Raw genomic sequence first — 17,872 nt, forward strand, 5'->3', positions numbered from 1 at the left:
TAACCACAGTGCAATACTTCCTCCTCACTTCTTGCTAATGCTTTCTGGGAAGGGAAGGACAGTAGTGGTTCTGCCGGATTGATATTGCTCCATAGGTCTGCTTTTTTCCCTTCTGTTCCTCTTCTCCCCCAATCTTTTTACTCTCTCTTGCTCAGACTGCATAATTTTTCTTGATCTATCTTCACGTTCACTAACTCGTTCCTCTGTCATCTCCATTCTGCTATTGGGCTCATCTAGTGAATATTTTATGTCAGTTATTGTATTTTTCTGTTCCAAAATTTCCATTTGGTTCTTTTTTATCTCTTCTATTTCTCTGTTCATCTGCTGATATTCTCTATCTTATCATTCTTTTCAGGAGGGTTCACCTTTACTTCTTGGAGCATGGTTATAATAACTGCTTTAAAGCCTTTGTCTGACAATTCCAATATCTGGGTCATCTTGCGATTGATGTCTGCTAATTATACTTCCTCTAAGAATTTGTCAGATTTTACTGGTTCTTTGTAAATCAGGTAATTTTGGACTTCATTCTAGACATTTTGAATATTATGTTACGAGACTCTAGGTCTTGTTTAAATCCCATTGAACACGTGGATTTTTTAGTTGTAGCAGGAAATTAACCAGGTTAGGGTCAGACCACATGTTCTAACCTGCATTCTGCATCCTATTATTCCAATGTCAGTTCAGTTTCCAAAGTCTTTGTAGTGCTAATCATATCTGTCCCTCATGTGTCCCCCCTAGGGGCCAGCTCAGGATCTGGGTGGTGGTCTACCCTGTAGTTCAGGTCTCAAAGTCTCTCATATACTGTTTAGGGTCATATCTACTCACATGCAGCATGGGAATGAGCCCAGAAGTTCATACATAAGTTTATAGGATCCCTTCTGGAACTGCCTCCTCTCTGCAATCTTCCCCACACTCTGGCTCCCAGAGGCCCATTTTCATGGTCCTCTGGCTAAAACGTGGAGGCTTTAGTCTCCCCACTCTGCCTCTCCCTTCCCGTGACGGGGTCTGGGTCTGGAGCCAAGTGCCTGCTGCCAGCTCCTCTCACGCGCCGCCACCCCCAGGGCACCGCGGGGAGAACAAACCGGTCTGCTTCTGCGGCTGGGTTGGCACAGCTCTAATGTCAATCCCTGGCTCCTGGACACTGTACCAGCTGGCAGCTTTGGGGTGATGGTGATTAGGTGAGGGAGACGCTGGGGAGACAACCACAGGCAGCTCGGCTGAGCTATTAATCTCAAATGTGCCAGGGTTTTAACTCTTGCACACACTGCAATGATTAAAACAGCAGGTATGATTTTCCAAGTGGCCACTTCTGGGATGGACGGGTCCACATGCTGATTTGCCTTTAATTCCCATAACAGGGATGATTTGCTAGATTTTACACAAGAGAAAGTTGGGACTCAACTGAGAGGTGGGGTCATTTGCTAGAAGTCACACAGGTGGTTAACAGTGGGGCCAAGATGTAAACCCAAGTCTCTGTAATTCCAGGGTCCTCTCCTCTATGGGAGGGTCCATCAATCACTACCATCACCGTCACCATCATCACCATCATCATCATCACAGCTGGTATTTATTGAGCACTAACTACGTACAAAGCACTGTCTAAAGCTTTTTGAAGCACTGAGATTGGAAGCCAATCTTAGAGGTCTAGCGGTTAAGATTCAGCACTCTCACTGCCATGGCCCAGGCTCGTTTCCCAGTCAGGGAACCACACCACCCATCTGCCAGTTGTCATACTGTGGCAGCTGCGTGTTGCTGTGATGCTGAAAGCTACGCCACTGGTATTTCAGATACCAGCAGGGTCACCCATGGTGGACAGGTTTCAGCAGAGCTTCCAGACTAAGACAGACTAGGGAGAAGGACCTGGCCACCCACATCCGAAAAACTGGCCATGAAAACCCTATCAACAGCAGCAGAGCATTGTCTGATAGAGCGCTGGAAGGTGAGAGGATGCTGCAGAAAGACCGGGCAGGGTTCCGCTCTGCTGTCCACAGGCTCACTAGGAGTTGGAATCGACTCAACAGCACTAACAACAACAATTGAGATTGGAAGGTCACAACAGAGGAGGAAACGGAGGTTCAGAAAAGGGATATCATTTGCCCAAGGTCACAGACACTTGCTGAGTGGTAAAGGTGACATTTGAACCAAATTGTATCTCACTCCAATCCACACTCCAAATGGCCGTGCAACTGTCTCTCTCAGAGGCAGAGCAGCAGGGCCTGGTGCCCAACAGGTCGGGCTGGGAAGGGAGAAGGCAGAGGCTGCTGGGAGGCTGCGGAGAGGAGGTGTGGCATGGGTGGGCTGGGGCCAGATGCTGGGGGACATCTGTGCCCCAGAACAAACTCACGGCATCTCTCGATCTCAAGGGAGTTCCCGGCTCTCGCAGAACGGCTATGCCCCTGTCAGACTGGCTTCCGCTTCTCTCTCTGCTGGAAACCCTTGGCTCCTCCGCTGCCGTGCTTCCCCAAACCCAACACTTTTAAAGCATGCCCTCCGGTGCCCACTCAACCCTGGGGTCTTCCCAGGCAAGAGGGCGGCAGCACTGTCCTCCAGACCTCCCATCTCCTTCTCTGCCACGCCTCCCCACCCATCTCATCTCACCAGCAGAGTCAATTAACCAATTTGATGCTACAGCTGCAGAAAGCCAAGCAATTATGGAAAACAGACCAGGTGCCTTGGAACTCACTCTCACAGAGGGCCCTGGGAAGCCTCCAAGCAGACAGTGGGTGGGGGGAGGCAGAAGAGTATAGGCAGATGCTCGCCAACCCAGGCTGCACACCACCTGGGCAGCTTTGAAAAATACAGACACCCGCCCCCCAAATACAGATGTCCTGGCTGATTCAGTTGCTCTGGGCTGGAGCCTGGGCATCAGGATTTTTTAAAGTCCCCACGTAATACTAATGTACAGACGAGGTTAGGAAGTCTGATGATATGCAGAGGCAAGGACTATGGCTGGAGAGTTCGATTCTTCCTAACACAGGTGGAATGACTGCCACTCACCCTCATGTCCTTCCTGGGTCTTCTATATATTTGCTCCTCAAAGCGTGGTCTGCAGACCTGCATCACCTGGGCAATGTTAGAAATGCAGAATCCCAGGTCCCACCCCAGACCAACTAAGTCAGAATCTGCATGTTAAGAAGTCCCTGGGAGATGCCTACAGGTGTTAAGGTTTGAGGCGCTGTGTTCTCTGGTCCTAACTAGAGACACTGAGAGTTGGCAAGGAGCCAGGAGTGTCAGTCATTGCCTGGCTTTCCTTCTTGGGTGTTCCACAGCTGCCCAGCACTGTCATCACTGATGCCACCCCCCCCCCCCCCCCCCCGCTCCGAGCCTATGCCCGGGTCAATTCCTGCAGCAGCTGCCTTGAGAAACTCTTAACAGGTGGGCAGCAGGGCATGGGGCTTCCATGCTGACCCCTGGCAGCCCGTTAGCTCCCAGGTTCAAGTGTAAAGCTGGCCTCAATTTGTCTTCCAGATCTCAGTTTCCCTCCTGGGCCGGAGCTTTGCCTGACCTCTCCTTGCTCCCTGCACCCTTCAGCTCCCAGCTCCCGTGTCACCTTCTCTCACTCCCCCGACGAGGTGGGGCACTCGGCAATACGCCCCACTTCTCTCCTTCATAACCCTTAGACCAATTCACGCTTAAATCGTTACTGGCGTGGCATTTGACCAATGCCTGTCTGTCCCCCTGCTAGAATTAAGCTCAACGTGCCATGAATGTCTGGTTCCCTGTTGAATTCGTAGCATCTAGAGAGTACCAGGTGCACAGTAGGTGCTCAAAAAAATTCAATCCGTGGGACTAACACCTGGTCAGCTCCTGCCCCAGGGAGCTGGATCCTGCCTGAGGCCACCCCTGCCATCACAGGCTGCCTGAGGCCACACGCCCCCACTCCTGCTCCTCCCGGGCTCGGGGAACCTTTCCTAAGCCAAGTGCCTCTTGACTAAGTTAGCCCAATGAATGCGAGTTTTGAATGCTTCTCAGCAGGCCAGGAAGCCCAGGGTACTTAGGGGAAACGGAGGGAGGTGGAGGGCTAGAGGAGCATGATATAATATTCGGTTCCTTCTAACCTAGCAATTTCCCCCAAACTTCACCTCCAAGAAGACAGAGGGTCTTCCTCTGACGTTGAGAGGGAGGGGGACAGGAAGATGAGACAATACCCCAGCCAGGGAAGTCTGTAAAACGTTTTTCCTTCCCTTTTTGGGTTTTCCACAGAATCTCAGACTCTAAGTGGACAAAGTGAGTAGCGTGTATTATTTATTTAGGTATAATTACCCACCTCTTTCAGAAGCTTTAAGGTGGCATCTGGCTGCATACATTTGGTGTCTTTCAAATAATAATAATAATAGCTAAGACTTATGGAGGACTTTCTCTGAGCCACGCACTAGTGTAAACCTTTACATATATTAACCCATTTTGGACTTGACAACAACCGACTGAGGTAAGGATGATTATCCCCATTTTACAGATGAGGAAGCTGAGGTGAGAGAAGCCCAGACCCCTGGCATCTGGCTCAAGGGTCTGGCCCCCAACCACTCTTCTTACCCCCTCAGAGTGGCAATGAAAGGACGGTGACTTTTCTCAGGGAGAAGCACAAGGGTCCCACCTCAGCAACCAGGTGTTACTCGGGTTCTGTGGAGCTCAAACTGCATTTCCTTTCTCTCTTTCTTTGGTGTTTTTAAATTGCGGTAAACTACAAGTAACCTAACATTTACTCTTTTTTTTTTTTTTTTTAAAGGTTTTATTTATTTATTTTTCCCCCAAAGCCCCAGTACATAGTTGTCTGTCATAGCTGCACATCCTTCTAGTTGCTGTATGTGGGACGCGGCCTCAGCATGGCTGGAGGAGTGGTGCCTCAGTGCACACCCGGGATCCAAACCCGGGCCGCCGGCAGCGGAGCGCACGCACTTAACCGCTAAGCCACGGGGCCGGCCCAACATTTACTCTTTTAATCATTTTTAGGCATACAATTCAGTGGCATTAAGACAACTCACATTATTGTGTAACCATCACCACCATCCATCTCCCAAACTAAAAATCTTTTCATCTTCCCAAACTAAAACTCTGTGCCCATTAACAACAACTCCCCACTCTCCCCTCTCCCCAACCCGATAACCTCTACTCTCGCTGTCTCTGTGAATCTGACTACTCTAGGTACCTCATATAAATGGAATTATACAGTATTTGTCCTTTCATATCTGGCTTATTTCATTCAGCATAAAGTCCTCAAGGTTCATCCATGTCGGAGCAGGTGTCACAATTTCCTTCCTTTTAAGGCTAACATTCCATTGTATGGACAGACCACACTTTGTTGATCCGCTTATCCATCCACTGACGGATACTTGGGTTGCTCCCACCTTTTAGCTACTGTGATAATGCTCCTGTGAACATGGGTGTAATCAAAATGTCTGTTAGAGTCCTGCTTTCAACTCTTTTGTACATTCCCAGAAGTAGAATTGCTAGATCATATGGTAATTCTATTTTTAATTTTTTGAAAAGCCGTCATCAAGCTGCATTTCTCTTTTTCTTTTTTCCCCTGCTACCAGTAGCAGCCCATAACCTCTGTGGCCAACTCCACTTTGCCTTCCCGGAAGGCATCCGGACCGCATGTTGCGATCTCAGGAGTCGAAAAGCAATTTCCCCCCTCTTTTCTTTTAAACTTCAGCTGCAGAAATCACCTGACGGAAAATTGCAGAACCCTCATCCCACACAGGAATGGAACTGCTCAGAGAGCCTGGCCCACCAGATAATTACAGGCTTTTACCAGGATTCTCGGCAAATACTTCAATTGCAGATAAACCTTGCTTTTGTTATGAAGTGTTTGGAAACAAGCTAATGGGCTGGGTTTCAGATTCTTAGCCTGGAGGTGACAGCTTTTTCCCCTAGTTGATAAATAAAGCAAGTTAGAACCTTATGGATTTGAATTCAGGAGAACTGTGGCTTTGCCCAGATATATTCTGCTTAATCCGCATTTCTTTTACTATTCCAGCCAGTGCCCTTTATGTAAAATGCCAGCCCAGCTGTGATTTCCACTCACAACCATGGTTCTGAACCCTGACTGAGCATTAGAAAGATCTGGGGTGCTTTAAACATATAGACATATATATATAGAAACATAGAGCCTAGGAGCCCAGCTTGGTCCAGCTGAACCAGAGTCTCTGGGGGTGGGGTCTAGCCACTGGTGACACTGTAAAGCTCCCAGCTGATTCTAAAGTGTACCCACTGCCATGGTTGAGAATCCCTTACTCAAGGGGGCAGGGAGGCCTCTGATCCTTCTCTGTAAGGAATATTTTCAACGGGCTTTAAACTTGAGGAGAGGAACCCCTGAGCTAGGGGCCCTTCGAAACCCCAATGTTTGAAAGAGAGAAGCAGGTCTTCTGTGAATGGAGGGCACTGGCCTTGTCTGACGGGCACAGCTGACCCTTGCCCAACCTGCAGTGTGGTGGACTGAAGGAGAGATGTATGAGGGTGAGGGTGGGGGTGCTGCTCCAGTTTGAGGCTTCTGCCTTACGGGGTTCACATACGGGATTCAAGGGGTTCAAATAACCTCTGAACTGTATGCAAAAATTTTTTGTCCTTCTGTGTATTTTTCTGGGGCGAATTCTCCAGACTTCTTATCACGTTCTCTGAAGCTCTGTCACAAACCCCTTGCCCCAACCTACCCTGAAAATGAATAACCTCTGCTTTTATCATAGTATACCACGTGACAGTATATAACAGTTATAAAAATAAAGAGTTAGGGGCCGGCCCCATGGCCTAGTGGTTAAGTTCAGTGCACTCTGCTTTGGGGGCCCAGGTTCGGTTCCCAGGCGCAGACCTACACTACTCATCGGTGGCCATGCTGTGGTGGCGTCCCACATACAAAATAGAGGAAGATGGGCACAGATGTTAGTTCAGGGCTAATCTTCCTGACAAAAAAAACAAGAGTTTGATCCATCCCTATTTGCATTGACCTGGACGGACAGAACACATTCATTGCTAATGAAACAAAAGCACATTTCAGAGTGATATCCATAGAATGGTCCAGAAACCTCCACAAGAGCGAGGATTGCCTGTTCTGTTCACTGCCACATTCCCAGCACTTGGAAACAGTGTCAGCACAGAGAAGGTGCTTAATACACACTTCTTGAATTAATGAATAACCTTTGAAAGGAACTGAATCTTCCATATATGAACGAAGTTTGTGTGAACAAGGAAAATAGTGTATAATGAGACACACCAGGGAACGTTAAAGGTGGTGACTTCAGGGAGAAGGGACTGGAGGGGGATGAGGAAGCAAGTAAGATTTCCTTTTAATAACAGTTCACAGTTACTGAGCGCTGGCTATCTGCGAGGCAAAGTGCTCAAAGTGCTCCTTGTCCCCACTTTACAGACAAGAAAACCTAAGCACACAGACCTTGCCCAAGCCCATAAAGCCAGGACCCAGGCCCTGGCTCCACAGCCCACGCATTTAACCCCTCTGCTCTTCTGATTCTCCAGCCACACACACCTTTTGGTTGTGTCACTCATTATAACAAGCAACTGCTACTTTTGTCATAAAATTTTAAGTAAAATATAGAAGTGTCAGGGCTTTCCATATGGGCTCTCAATGCCCCCTGGGGTCCCCTCCTGATCTAAACGTGCAACATTAAGTCCTTTCTTCTCAGTAGGGACTTGGGAATCAATATTCCATGCTTCGATCTGGTCTTGGTTCAATATAGTTCCCACCACCTGCCCTCCATCGTTTAATGGTTCAATGGAATCACTGTCTTCTGTCTTGATCTGAAACCCTGGGGAGAGCGAGGCCCTTGGACAGCAGCCATCACAGGCTGCTGTGATCAGATAGGATTGTTATATCTGCCTAGAGCAGGCGTCCCCCGATCAGATGCAGACGCTATGGGTGACAGGCCCTGAGAAAGCCCAGACCCAGCCTGCCTCGGAGGGGTCTCAGAGCACAGAACATTTGCAGTCTTGGTGATGAGAAGCAATAAGCCCATGCAGAGGAAGCCTTGCATGCAAGGGTTTTTCAGCCATGGCCTTCTTTCTTGGGAGACCTGCAGCTAAGGATTTTAAACTAGATTTAAACAGACGAGAGCTTCCAATTACTCTGGAGCAGGGCTCCTCAAAGTGTGACATCAGATCCCCAATGCCAGCACTACCTCAGTGCGTGAGGTAATGCAGATTCCTTGAGCTATGGAGCTGGCAAGACCAGAGCTTGAATCCTGACTCCTCCGGTTAGAGACCCTGAGCGGGCTGCGTAGGTTTTAAGCCTCAGTCCCTAGCCCTGTAAGTTGATGGGGATGATATTGACTTGACAGGGTGGGTTATGATGAAGATGAGCAATAATATAGATGAAGCCCCTGCTGTGAATAGGACCCAGAGAATAATAACCATTACTTGTATTAACTCTAACCAGGTTGTGGTGGGCAGGTCTAAAAACGCTCCCAATGGTCCCTTCCTTGCAGTATTCACGTCCTTGCGTAATTTCCCCCCTTGACTGTGAGCTGGACCTAGTGAGTTGCTTCTAATGAACAGAATATGGCAAAAGTGATGGGATGTCATTTCCGAGATTAGATTTACCAAGACTCTGGCTTCCATCTGGCTCACCACCTCCTTCTCCCTCACTTGCCCACTCTGATGGAAGCCACCTGCTAGGTCGTGAGTTGACCTATGGAGAAGCCCATGTGGTGAGGAGTTGAGCAAGGTCACTGGCCAACCCCCAGGAAAGCACTGAGGCCCCCAGTCCAAAAGCCTACAATGAGCTGAATCCTGCTAACAACTATGTGAGTGGGCTTGAAAATAGATCCCCCTCCAGTCGAGCCCTCAGAGGATACTGCAGCCCCAGCCAATACCTTGATTGCAGCCTTGTCAGAGAACCTCAGCCAGAAACCAAGCAAAGCTATGCCTGGATTCCTCACCCACAGGAACCATGAGCTAATAAACATTCATTGATTTTAAGCCACTAAATTTTGGGGTGATTTGTTATGCAGCAATAGATAACTAACAAACCCTGGAAACGATAGATCAAATTCAACCAAAGAGTGGCATACAAAGCGTCTACCTAAATACTATGTCCCCTGGGAAGACTTTCAAAATCCTCCTGAGTTAGGTGACCCTATTTTCTCATGTTTCCCCATTAGACTGTAAGCTACTTGAATCATCATACCATCAAAGCTAACATAGTGAGCACTTATTATTGCAAAGGTGTAAGTCACTTAATCCTCACAATAAACATGAAGCAAGTACTATTATTGCCCACATTTTATAGAGGAAGAAACTGAGGCTCAGAGGGGCTAGGTAACTTGCCCAAGGCTTCAGTAATTATGTGGAAGTGCCAGGAAATCTGGCTCCAAAGTTTACATTTGTAACTATTATGCTATATGGCTCTATGAGTGTTGCCCAAGTTCACAGACAGTAAGTGGATTCAGACTCAGTTAGCTGAATACCAGACATGAAGTTCTTAAACATTATGCTCTCCAGGTGCCTTCTATCTCTAGGACAATAAGTTGAACATGCCTCACCTGGGGTTCATCAGGGTCTGGAACACCACCTACCTGTAAACACAAGGCTGGCATTTTCCAGTTCTTCTTGGGGAACTTTGAAGCTGAACGATTCATTGTAGAAAGGATCAATTGTGCCTCTTAAGAAGGATGTCTTCTTTGTTTTCACAAGCTTGAGTCCATGTACCAGTTGGATTTTCACAAAGGGGTCTGAGAATGGGACATAGCATGATAGAATGTTGGAGATTTTGAAACCAAATCCATCCATCCATTCACCTATTCATCTTCCCATCCATCCATCCATCCTTTTACTCATCCATTCTTCCTTCCATCCATCCATCCATCAGTTCACCCATCCACCCATCATTTCACCACCCTTTCATCTATCCATTCTTCCACCCATCCTTCCATCCATCCAACTATCTAGCCATCGATCTTCCCATCTTTCTTATAGCCCAACCACCTACGCATCCTTTCATCTATTTTTCCATTAATCCATCTATCTTTCCATCCATCAGTCCAGGCATCCACCCCTTTCATTCATCCACTTTTGCATCCATCCATCTATTATTCATTTCTCCTTTTTCACATCCAATTGCTTATCTGTTCATCCCTTTCTCTCTTCCTCCAGCCATCCAATATTTATTGAGCTCCTCTCATGCATCAGGCATTGTGTTCATTTCACAAACGAAAAAACTAAGGACTCAAGACAAGAAATGACTTGCTTAAGATCTGGCTAGTGGAGGAGAAGCCAGACCAAGAGCCTGTCCTGGCCTTCTGTCCCTGGAAACCCATTATCATGTCAGTGAGCCCATAGCCCACACAAAGGAGAATAGAGATGGCAGAATTATAACTATCATTCTGAGCTCACTTTACAGTTTACAAAGATATTCATGTACATCATCTAATTTAATATTGTTTAAACAACCCAATGAGATGAATACCGTTATTATATCAATTTTTCAGATGGAGAAATTGAGGCTTATAGAGGTTAAGTCACTTCTCCAAGGCCACATCATTTGTAAGCAGTCAAAATGGGATTTGGTTCCAGGCAGTTTGACACTGAAACTCTTAATCATTTTATCATATTGACTCTCCCACTGTGGCGGGTCTGAAATTCTCCAGCTTTAATACCATTCTCTCCATTAGTTCTTTCAAAATCTCTGCTTTTATAATGTGGTTTTTGAGAATCCAAGTTGTCTTCCAAATTCAGCTGTCACCTTATTGCAAAAGTAATTTATTTTAGCCATTGCACTTAGAGAGGACAGTGTTTCCGCCACTGAGCTGAAGAGATCCCAGCCACGGTTGCTTTCAAGATAATACGCTTTGCTGTCATGAGAAGCTATATACAGATGGAATGTAATCTGTTCCATTTCATTAAAAGTCATGTTTGAATTGGTTTGCTATAAAGTAGACACTTTAAATACAACAGTCTTTTCAGAGCTGGGATTTATAGATTTATAGTACACTTGAAATGAGCTGGGAAAAAACCCCAGGGTGTTTCCACCTCTCTCCATGATGAGAAGTCATGGTCAGTGCACACTACCGCCACCTGGAGCATGGTGTCTCTATTGCAGGCACAGCATCGGGACAGGCAAGTAACTTCCTTGGGGCTGCGTGTGTACAAAGAGGATCTAGATTTCAGTAGTTATCACACCTGGTCTCGGTCAAACCCCCAATTCAAATGGGGATACTGAGATGGCATCATTTACCTGCCTCATCCTAAGAGATATCTGATCGTTTATTTTCCATCTTGAACTAACATTCTAGTTCTGGATGTTATTTACCCTCACAGGGTCTCAGTAATAGTATCCAGGATGCAGAAAAAGAAAACTAGGTCCCTGTGTGAAACAATAATAGATGCCTTGTCAAAGAAATGGGGGAAGGAGGGGATCGCACTGTACCTGAACCTTGGCTCACGTCTGTCTGAAGAAGTTGCTTGGCTCGAATAACATCGACATTCAGTCTCCCAGCACTTGGGAGATAATTCAGCGACAGAAGCAGCTCCCCCAGCTCTACTTCATTCTGCAGAAAAAGGAAACGGTCAGGAAGTTGCTTTTCTCTTGTATACCTTTTGCATCCACCATGCAGGAAACTAATTCCAGCAGCTCACGAACGGGCTTCTGTGGGTGGATCAGATAACAGTGGGTGCCACCTTCTTTGACTTCCTTTAGCCTCTGCCCCTAATTATTTTCTTCCACCTATCTCGGAAAGTTCTTTCTGCTCTCAGAACGCTCAACAGCAGCGACAACACAGTAACAATAAAAGCATCAATAACGATAATAAATAAACGCTACATGTCAAGTATTGTGTTAAGCACTTTACATGTAATAACTAGTTTAATCTTCATAATGAGTCTGTGAGATATTAGTATTACTCCCATTTAATAGATGAGGAAATTGAGGCTCAGAGGGGTTAAATAACATGTCCAAGGCCACACAGCTAGAAAGTGGTAGTGCTGGTATTTGGACTCAGGAAAGCTGATTCCAGATACTCTGACCACTATGCTATTCTGCCTCCCAGCAGGACACGGGGGAGGCAGAATATCCTGCAGAGCAACTATCTGGGTGAGAAATGTGTTCTCCACCTGCAGTCCACAACAGAGCCCACGCTTCTAGCCTCACCATGGCAACGCTCGGCCTGTGACATCCCTTGTTAAAGGGTCCCCATTCCCTCAACGTCAACAGTACCACACTTGTGGGAAATTCACCTAAGCAACCAGTGCATGACTCCATACTTCCAAAAGTACCTAGAAAATAGAAGCCCCACCCGTCCCTTTCTTACAAATTTCTTTTATTGTAGAAACTGTCAACCACATACAAATTAAACAGACCAGTATAACGAATCTCCATATATCCATCACCCAATTCTAACAATTTATCCATATTTTTCTGAAGGATGTTTCATCTTGTCTTAGTCTATATGGGCTGCTATAACAAAATACCATAGCCTGGGTGGCTTATAAACAGCAGAAATTTATTTCTCATGGTTCTGGAGGCTGGAAGTCCGAGATCAGGGTGTGAGCATGGTCGGGGGGGGGGGGGGCCCTCTTCTGTGTGGCATACTTCTCGTTGTGTCCTCCTTGTGGAAGGGGCTATGGAACTCTGTGGGGCCTCTTTTATAAGGGCACTACTCCCATTTGAGAAGGTTCCACCCTCATGACCTAATCACCTCCCCAAGGCCCCACCTTCTAAGGCCATCACATTGGGGTTTAAGATTCCAACAAGTGAATTTGGCGGCAGGACACACACACACACACACACACACACACACACAAACATTCAGACCATAGCACATCTACACCTGACTTGTAAAAAATTTTAGCTGAATATTTTAAACCAAGTCCCAGGGGCCGGCCTGGTGGCATAGCAGTTAAATTCGCACATTCCGCTTTGGTGGCCCAGGGTTTGCTGGTTCAGATCCTGGGAACGGACCTACTCACCGCACATCAAGCCACGCTGAGGGGGCATCCCACACAGAAGAGCTACAACTCTACAACTATGATACACAACTATGTACTGGGGCTTTGGGGAGAAAAAAGTAAAAGAGGAAGATTGGCAACAGATGTTAGCATAGGGCCAATCTCCCTCAAAAAAAAAAAAAACCCAAACAACACACATTAAAGAAAAACAACAGGGCCAGCCCCGTGGCTTAGCGGTTGAGTGCGCGTGCTCCGCTACTGGCAGCCTGGGTTCGGATCCCGGGCGCGCACTGATGCACCACTTCTCCGGCCATGCTGAGGCCGCATCCCACATGCAGCAACTAGAAGGATGTAGAACTATGACATACAACTATCTACTGGGGCTTTGGGGGAAAAATAAATGAATAAAATTATTTAAAAAAAAAAAAAAAAAAGTCCCAGACATGATGTCATTTTACCTGGATATCCTTCAGAGTACATCTCTAACTGATAAGAACATTAGAACAAATATTTTCAGTATGGGAAATTTCCAATCATATTCAAAAGGCAGAAGAGTATAAGGAACCTCCCCACAGGCACCATCACTCAGCTTTAACAAATATCATCTCATGGCCAATCCTGATTAACCTATACTCTTATTCAACTCTCCATATTATTCTGAAGTAATTCCCAGACATCATATTTTATCTGTAATATTTTAGTATATATCTCTAAAAGACCAGATTGATCTATCTGTCTATCTATCCGTCCATCCATCCATCATCTATCCATCTTCCATCCATCCATCATCTATCCATCCTCCATCCATCCACCCATCCATCCATCCACCCACCCATAATCTCTATTCCTTTTGGTGTCAGTCATTTCAGCAACTTAATGCCACGTGGCATCTCTAGAACAATGCTTGGCACATAGTAGATACTCAATAAACATCTGTTGACTGGATAAACAGTCAAACCAAAAGATTTTTGTATCAAGTAAGTTAGTCCCAAACAAAAAACAAAGTCACACATTAACTCAAGAGGTTGCAAACTGGCAGCCTGTAGATGCGTTTTGCTTGGCCCGCATCATGTTTAAGCAGATAAATTACTTGCTAATTATTACAAAATCCAAGAATCAAGATATTTCACATTTTTTTAAAATCTGAATTTCTTGCCTTTCTTTAAAAATGGGAAGGTTTGGCAAGGCTGGGCCCACATTCCCACCTGGCAACATCTGGCCACAGTGCAGTGCTCCTCTAGACGGGACCTGCCCCTTCATTTCACCAGGTCCCCGCCCGTCCTTCACCCCTTTACACTCCTGCTGTCCTGCCCTGGGCAGAGGAGCTTGCAGATTTTTCAAGACAGGAACGGCCAACTCAGTGTCCTGAGTAATCAGAGAAGTTCAGAGCCCTTTACACTGTCCCTAGGGGTTTCCTCCTTGTTCTCGAAGGCCTGGAAAACGCAGCATCCTCAGGGTATGACCCTGCAAACATATTTAGCCTCTGGCAAGGAATGCTGAGAATTCTGCTGGCACCCAGGCCAGGAAGAAGCCACTCATGTCCCTGTGTCCTCCCAGGTTATAAATCAGAGCAATGCCTTCCTGCTTCTAAAACTAATCAGCTTCTCATCTCACGACACAGCTTTACGGATAGGGGTCAGGACTTGTAATTCAGTCAGCTGAGCTGCATAAAGAGGGGGAAAAATGGATTCTACAAATCTAGCGTCATTGCGGGTAGTTTATTTAGAGATGGGCCCAATGGAGGAACGATTTAGTATGGCAAGAAATGAGCCTACTTGTATAGACCAGTGGTTCTCCACTGGGGACAATTTTGACCCCCAGGGGACATTTACCACTGTCTGCAGACATTTTGGGTTGTCACAACGGGGTGGAGGATGCCCCTGGCATCTAGTCAGTAGAGGCCAGGATGCTGTTCAACATCCTGCAATGCACAGCATAGCCCCCTACTCCCAAAGAAAGAAAGATCCAGCCCAAAATAGCAACAGTGCTGAGGCTGGCAAACATCGGCTAGGTGAGAGAAAGGATAGATGTCTCTTTTATGATAACAAAAAAAGTAAATGTCCTTTGACCCAATAGTTTCATTTCAAGGAACTTACCCCACAAATGTCCTCACCTGTGTGTCAAGATATGCACACAAGGATAATAAAGACGATATCATGACTTTGATAGACTGATTGTGGGGCCTACTATGTGCCAGGACTGCAGAGCGAGATATGGTCCCTGTCTTCATGAAACATACACTCCGATGGGAGAGAGAGACAAGAAACAGACTAAAAAAGACACAAATGAGCTGATTTCAGAAAATGTTGAGTACTAGGAAGAAAAATCCAGCAGGGTAAGGGAGAGGAGGGGCCCTTCTGGGGTGATGGAAATCTTCTGTATCTCGATTGTGGTGGCGGTTACATGGGTGCATTTGCCAAAAATCCACAAACTATGCATTTCAAATGTACGTATTTATTGTATGTAAATTATACCTCAATAAAGTTGATTAAAAGGGGGGATCTGAAGTAAGCAAATAGGGCAGAACATTAGCACTTGTCAAATCTGGGAGAGGGGTACATGGGTGTTTGTTTTATTATTCTATGTTAGAAATATTTTATTTAAAAACATAAAATAAATATTAAGAAAGAAAGCAAGAAAAATTAGGCCGGGTAAGAGAATGGCGACCGATGGGCACACGTGGGGGCTGCGGTGTCAGCCAGGGTGGCCAGGCAAGGCATCTCTGTGAGGTGAGGGCGAGCAAGGCTGGAAGGAAGTGAAGGGGTGAAGTGGGGAGGGGGGCACACCAGGCAGAGGGCACAGCAAGCGCAGAGGGAGAGAAATCAACCTGGTGTGTTCAAGAACAGAGGGAAGGCCAGCGTGGCTGGAGTGTGGTAAGAGGTGGATTCTGGAAAAGTCCATGGGAGCTAGAGACAGTTGCCCAGTGGCTGACCCAGTGGGACTCTGCCCACCCCCAGAGGCCGTTAGAAGAAGTGAAAGGAAGGCCCCAAGGTGGCTTCTGGGCCCTCAAGCCCTTTCTAGAGTAGAAAGAGCTGCTCTTTCCCTCTCCTGGGCCACTGACGGACCTTCACCAAGGCAGCTTCCTGGTGTCATCCCCTTTCTAAGAGCATTGTTTTTTTTTTTAAATGATGTTTCAGGTCCAGGTTACCACATTCTTTGTTTTTTTGTTTTTGTTTGTTTGTTTTGTGAAGGAGATCAGCCCTGAGCTAACATCTGCCAATCCTCCTCTTTTTTGCTGAGGAAGACTGGCCCTGGGCTAACATCCGTGCCCATCTTCCTCCACTTTATATGGGACGCTGCCACAGCATGGCTTGACAAGCCGTGCGTCAGTCCGCGTCCGGGATCAGAACTGGCGAACCCCGGGCCGCCGCAGCGGAGCGCGCACACTTAACTGCTGCACCACCTGGCTGGCCTCTGTTGGTTTTTTATTGAGGAAGGTTGGCCCTGAGCTAACATCTGTTGCCAATCCTCCTCCTTTTTTCCTTTTTTCTCCCCAAAGCCCCAGTAGGTAGTTATATGTCATAGTTGTACATCATTCTAGCTGCTCTATGTGGGACCCCGCCACAGCATGGCTTGATGAGTGGTGAGTAGGTCCACGCCCAGGATCTGAACCTGCGAACCCCGGGCCGCCGAAGCAGAGCACACGAACTTAACCACTACACCACCGGGCCAGCCCCCGGAACATCGTTTTTCATCTCAAGAAAAACAAAGCTTATTTATTTCTCCTTCCCTTTGGAGGACAAAAGCTCCGTGCCCTCTCCAGGCCCACCCACCCCCAACACACGCATATCAAGGTTTTCATGTTGAATTTTCCAGGGAGGTTTCCCACTGATGCAGTTACTCCTCTCTGCCTCATCTTAGAGTGAGCAACTTGCAAGACAGTTGTCTGGAATTCCGGGAACAGTTGGCAGAAATAAAAGAGAGGGCTGACTGAGCAACATTGAAGGGTTCCTTGATTTCTTTCACAAACATTTATTCAACAGTTACTGTGACCTAGGCATGGGGGACGTCACGATCATGACAATTACAGCGAACCTGTATTGAGAAATCACCCTGGGCCAGGCGCTGAGCCCCGCACGCTGAGGCGGAATCGCATTTCTTCCCCTCAACAACCCTAGAGGTTCCCGTTTTACAGATGAAAGAATTCAGGCTCAGAGAAGCCGAGTGACTTGTGCTCAAGATCATAAGTGAGGACAGGATGCGAGCTCAGCCCATGCGTAAACTCTCAACCCAGCCCCGGAGAAAGTGGAGGGTCCCCGTGGACATCAAAAACCGCAGCTCTAAACAAGCTGAGGGCAAAAATGATCCTGGAGGGTTCCTGAAGCCAGTGTCTTAGTCCCTCTTCCCTAGAAGAAGTATCTGATGCTAAATTTAAAAGGTGACAAGCAGCCAGCCATAAGGAACTTAGAATATGGGGACAGAAAAAGCAGGACCATCTAGTTCAGTGGCTCTCCAACCTGTCCCCTGCCCCGAGGGGTCATGGAATTTATGACGATCTTTGTGGACACCCATGAAGCATCGGCACATTAAACCTACATCAGCCTGGGGCGATTTGTCCCTCCCCCTCCACCTCCAGGGACATCTGGCAATGTCTGGAGACATTCTTATTTGTCACAACTGGGGAGGGGGTTGCTGCTGACACCCAGTGGGTGGAGGCCAGGGATGCTGCTAAACATCCTACAAAGTACAGGACTCCCCACCCCAACTCAGAATGACCTGGCCCAAAATATAGTGCTGAGGGTGAGAAATCTTAACTAAATCTATGAATCTAGGGCTGTTCCAGATTCTTCTCTCATACATGATTCTAGCTGAACAAACATTAACAGCAACCAAAGACTCAGAATTTTTCTCCAACAGATATGAGGGAAGTCCATTTGCTCCCTCAGCTGAACTTGTCTTGGGTCTTCTTCTCCAGATCAGCAGAGCCCAAACCACCAGCTATAAGTCAAAGATTAAGCTACAATTTCCACCCTTCTGCTTCCTC

General features: G+C 46.9%; 1 protein-coding gene across 18 annotated transcripts in view; it reads right to left on the minus strand.

The window, feature by feature from the left end:
- Positions 1-17,872, minus strand: part of SYT17 (synaptotagmin 17) — a 78,406-nt gene that overhangs the window by 21,114 nt on the left and 39,420 nt on the right. For all 18 annotated transcript variants that reach the window (XM_087417032.1, XM_087417031.1, XM_087417030.1 and 15 more), the window contains 2 exons: positions 11,372-11,492; positions 9,522-9,677 (listed from right to left, as the gene is read on the minus strand). In XM_087417032.1, the coding sequence (XP_087273158.1) occupies positions 9,522-9,677; positions 11,372-11,492 (277 nt within the window). The remainder of the gene's footprint in view (positions 1-9,521; positions 9,678-11,371; positions 11,493-17,872) is intronic.

The sequence above is a fragment of the Ceratotherium simum genome, chromosome 26 (genome assembly GCF_057802395.1).
Source record: "Ceratotherium simum simum isolate JZ-2026a chromosome 26, ASM5780239v1, whole genome shotgun sequence".
NCBI classification, from domain to species: domain Eukaryota; kingdom Metazoa; phylum Chordata; class Mammalia; order Perissodactyla; family Rhinocerotidae; genus Ceratotherium; species Ceratotherium simum.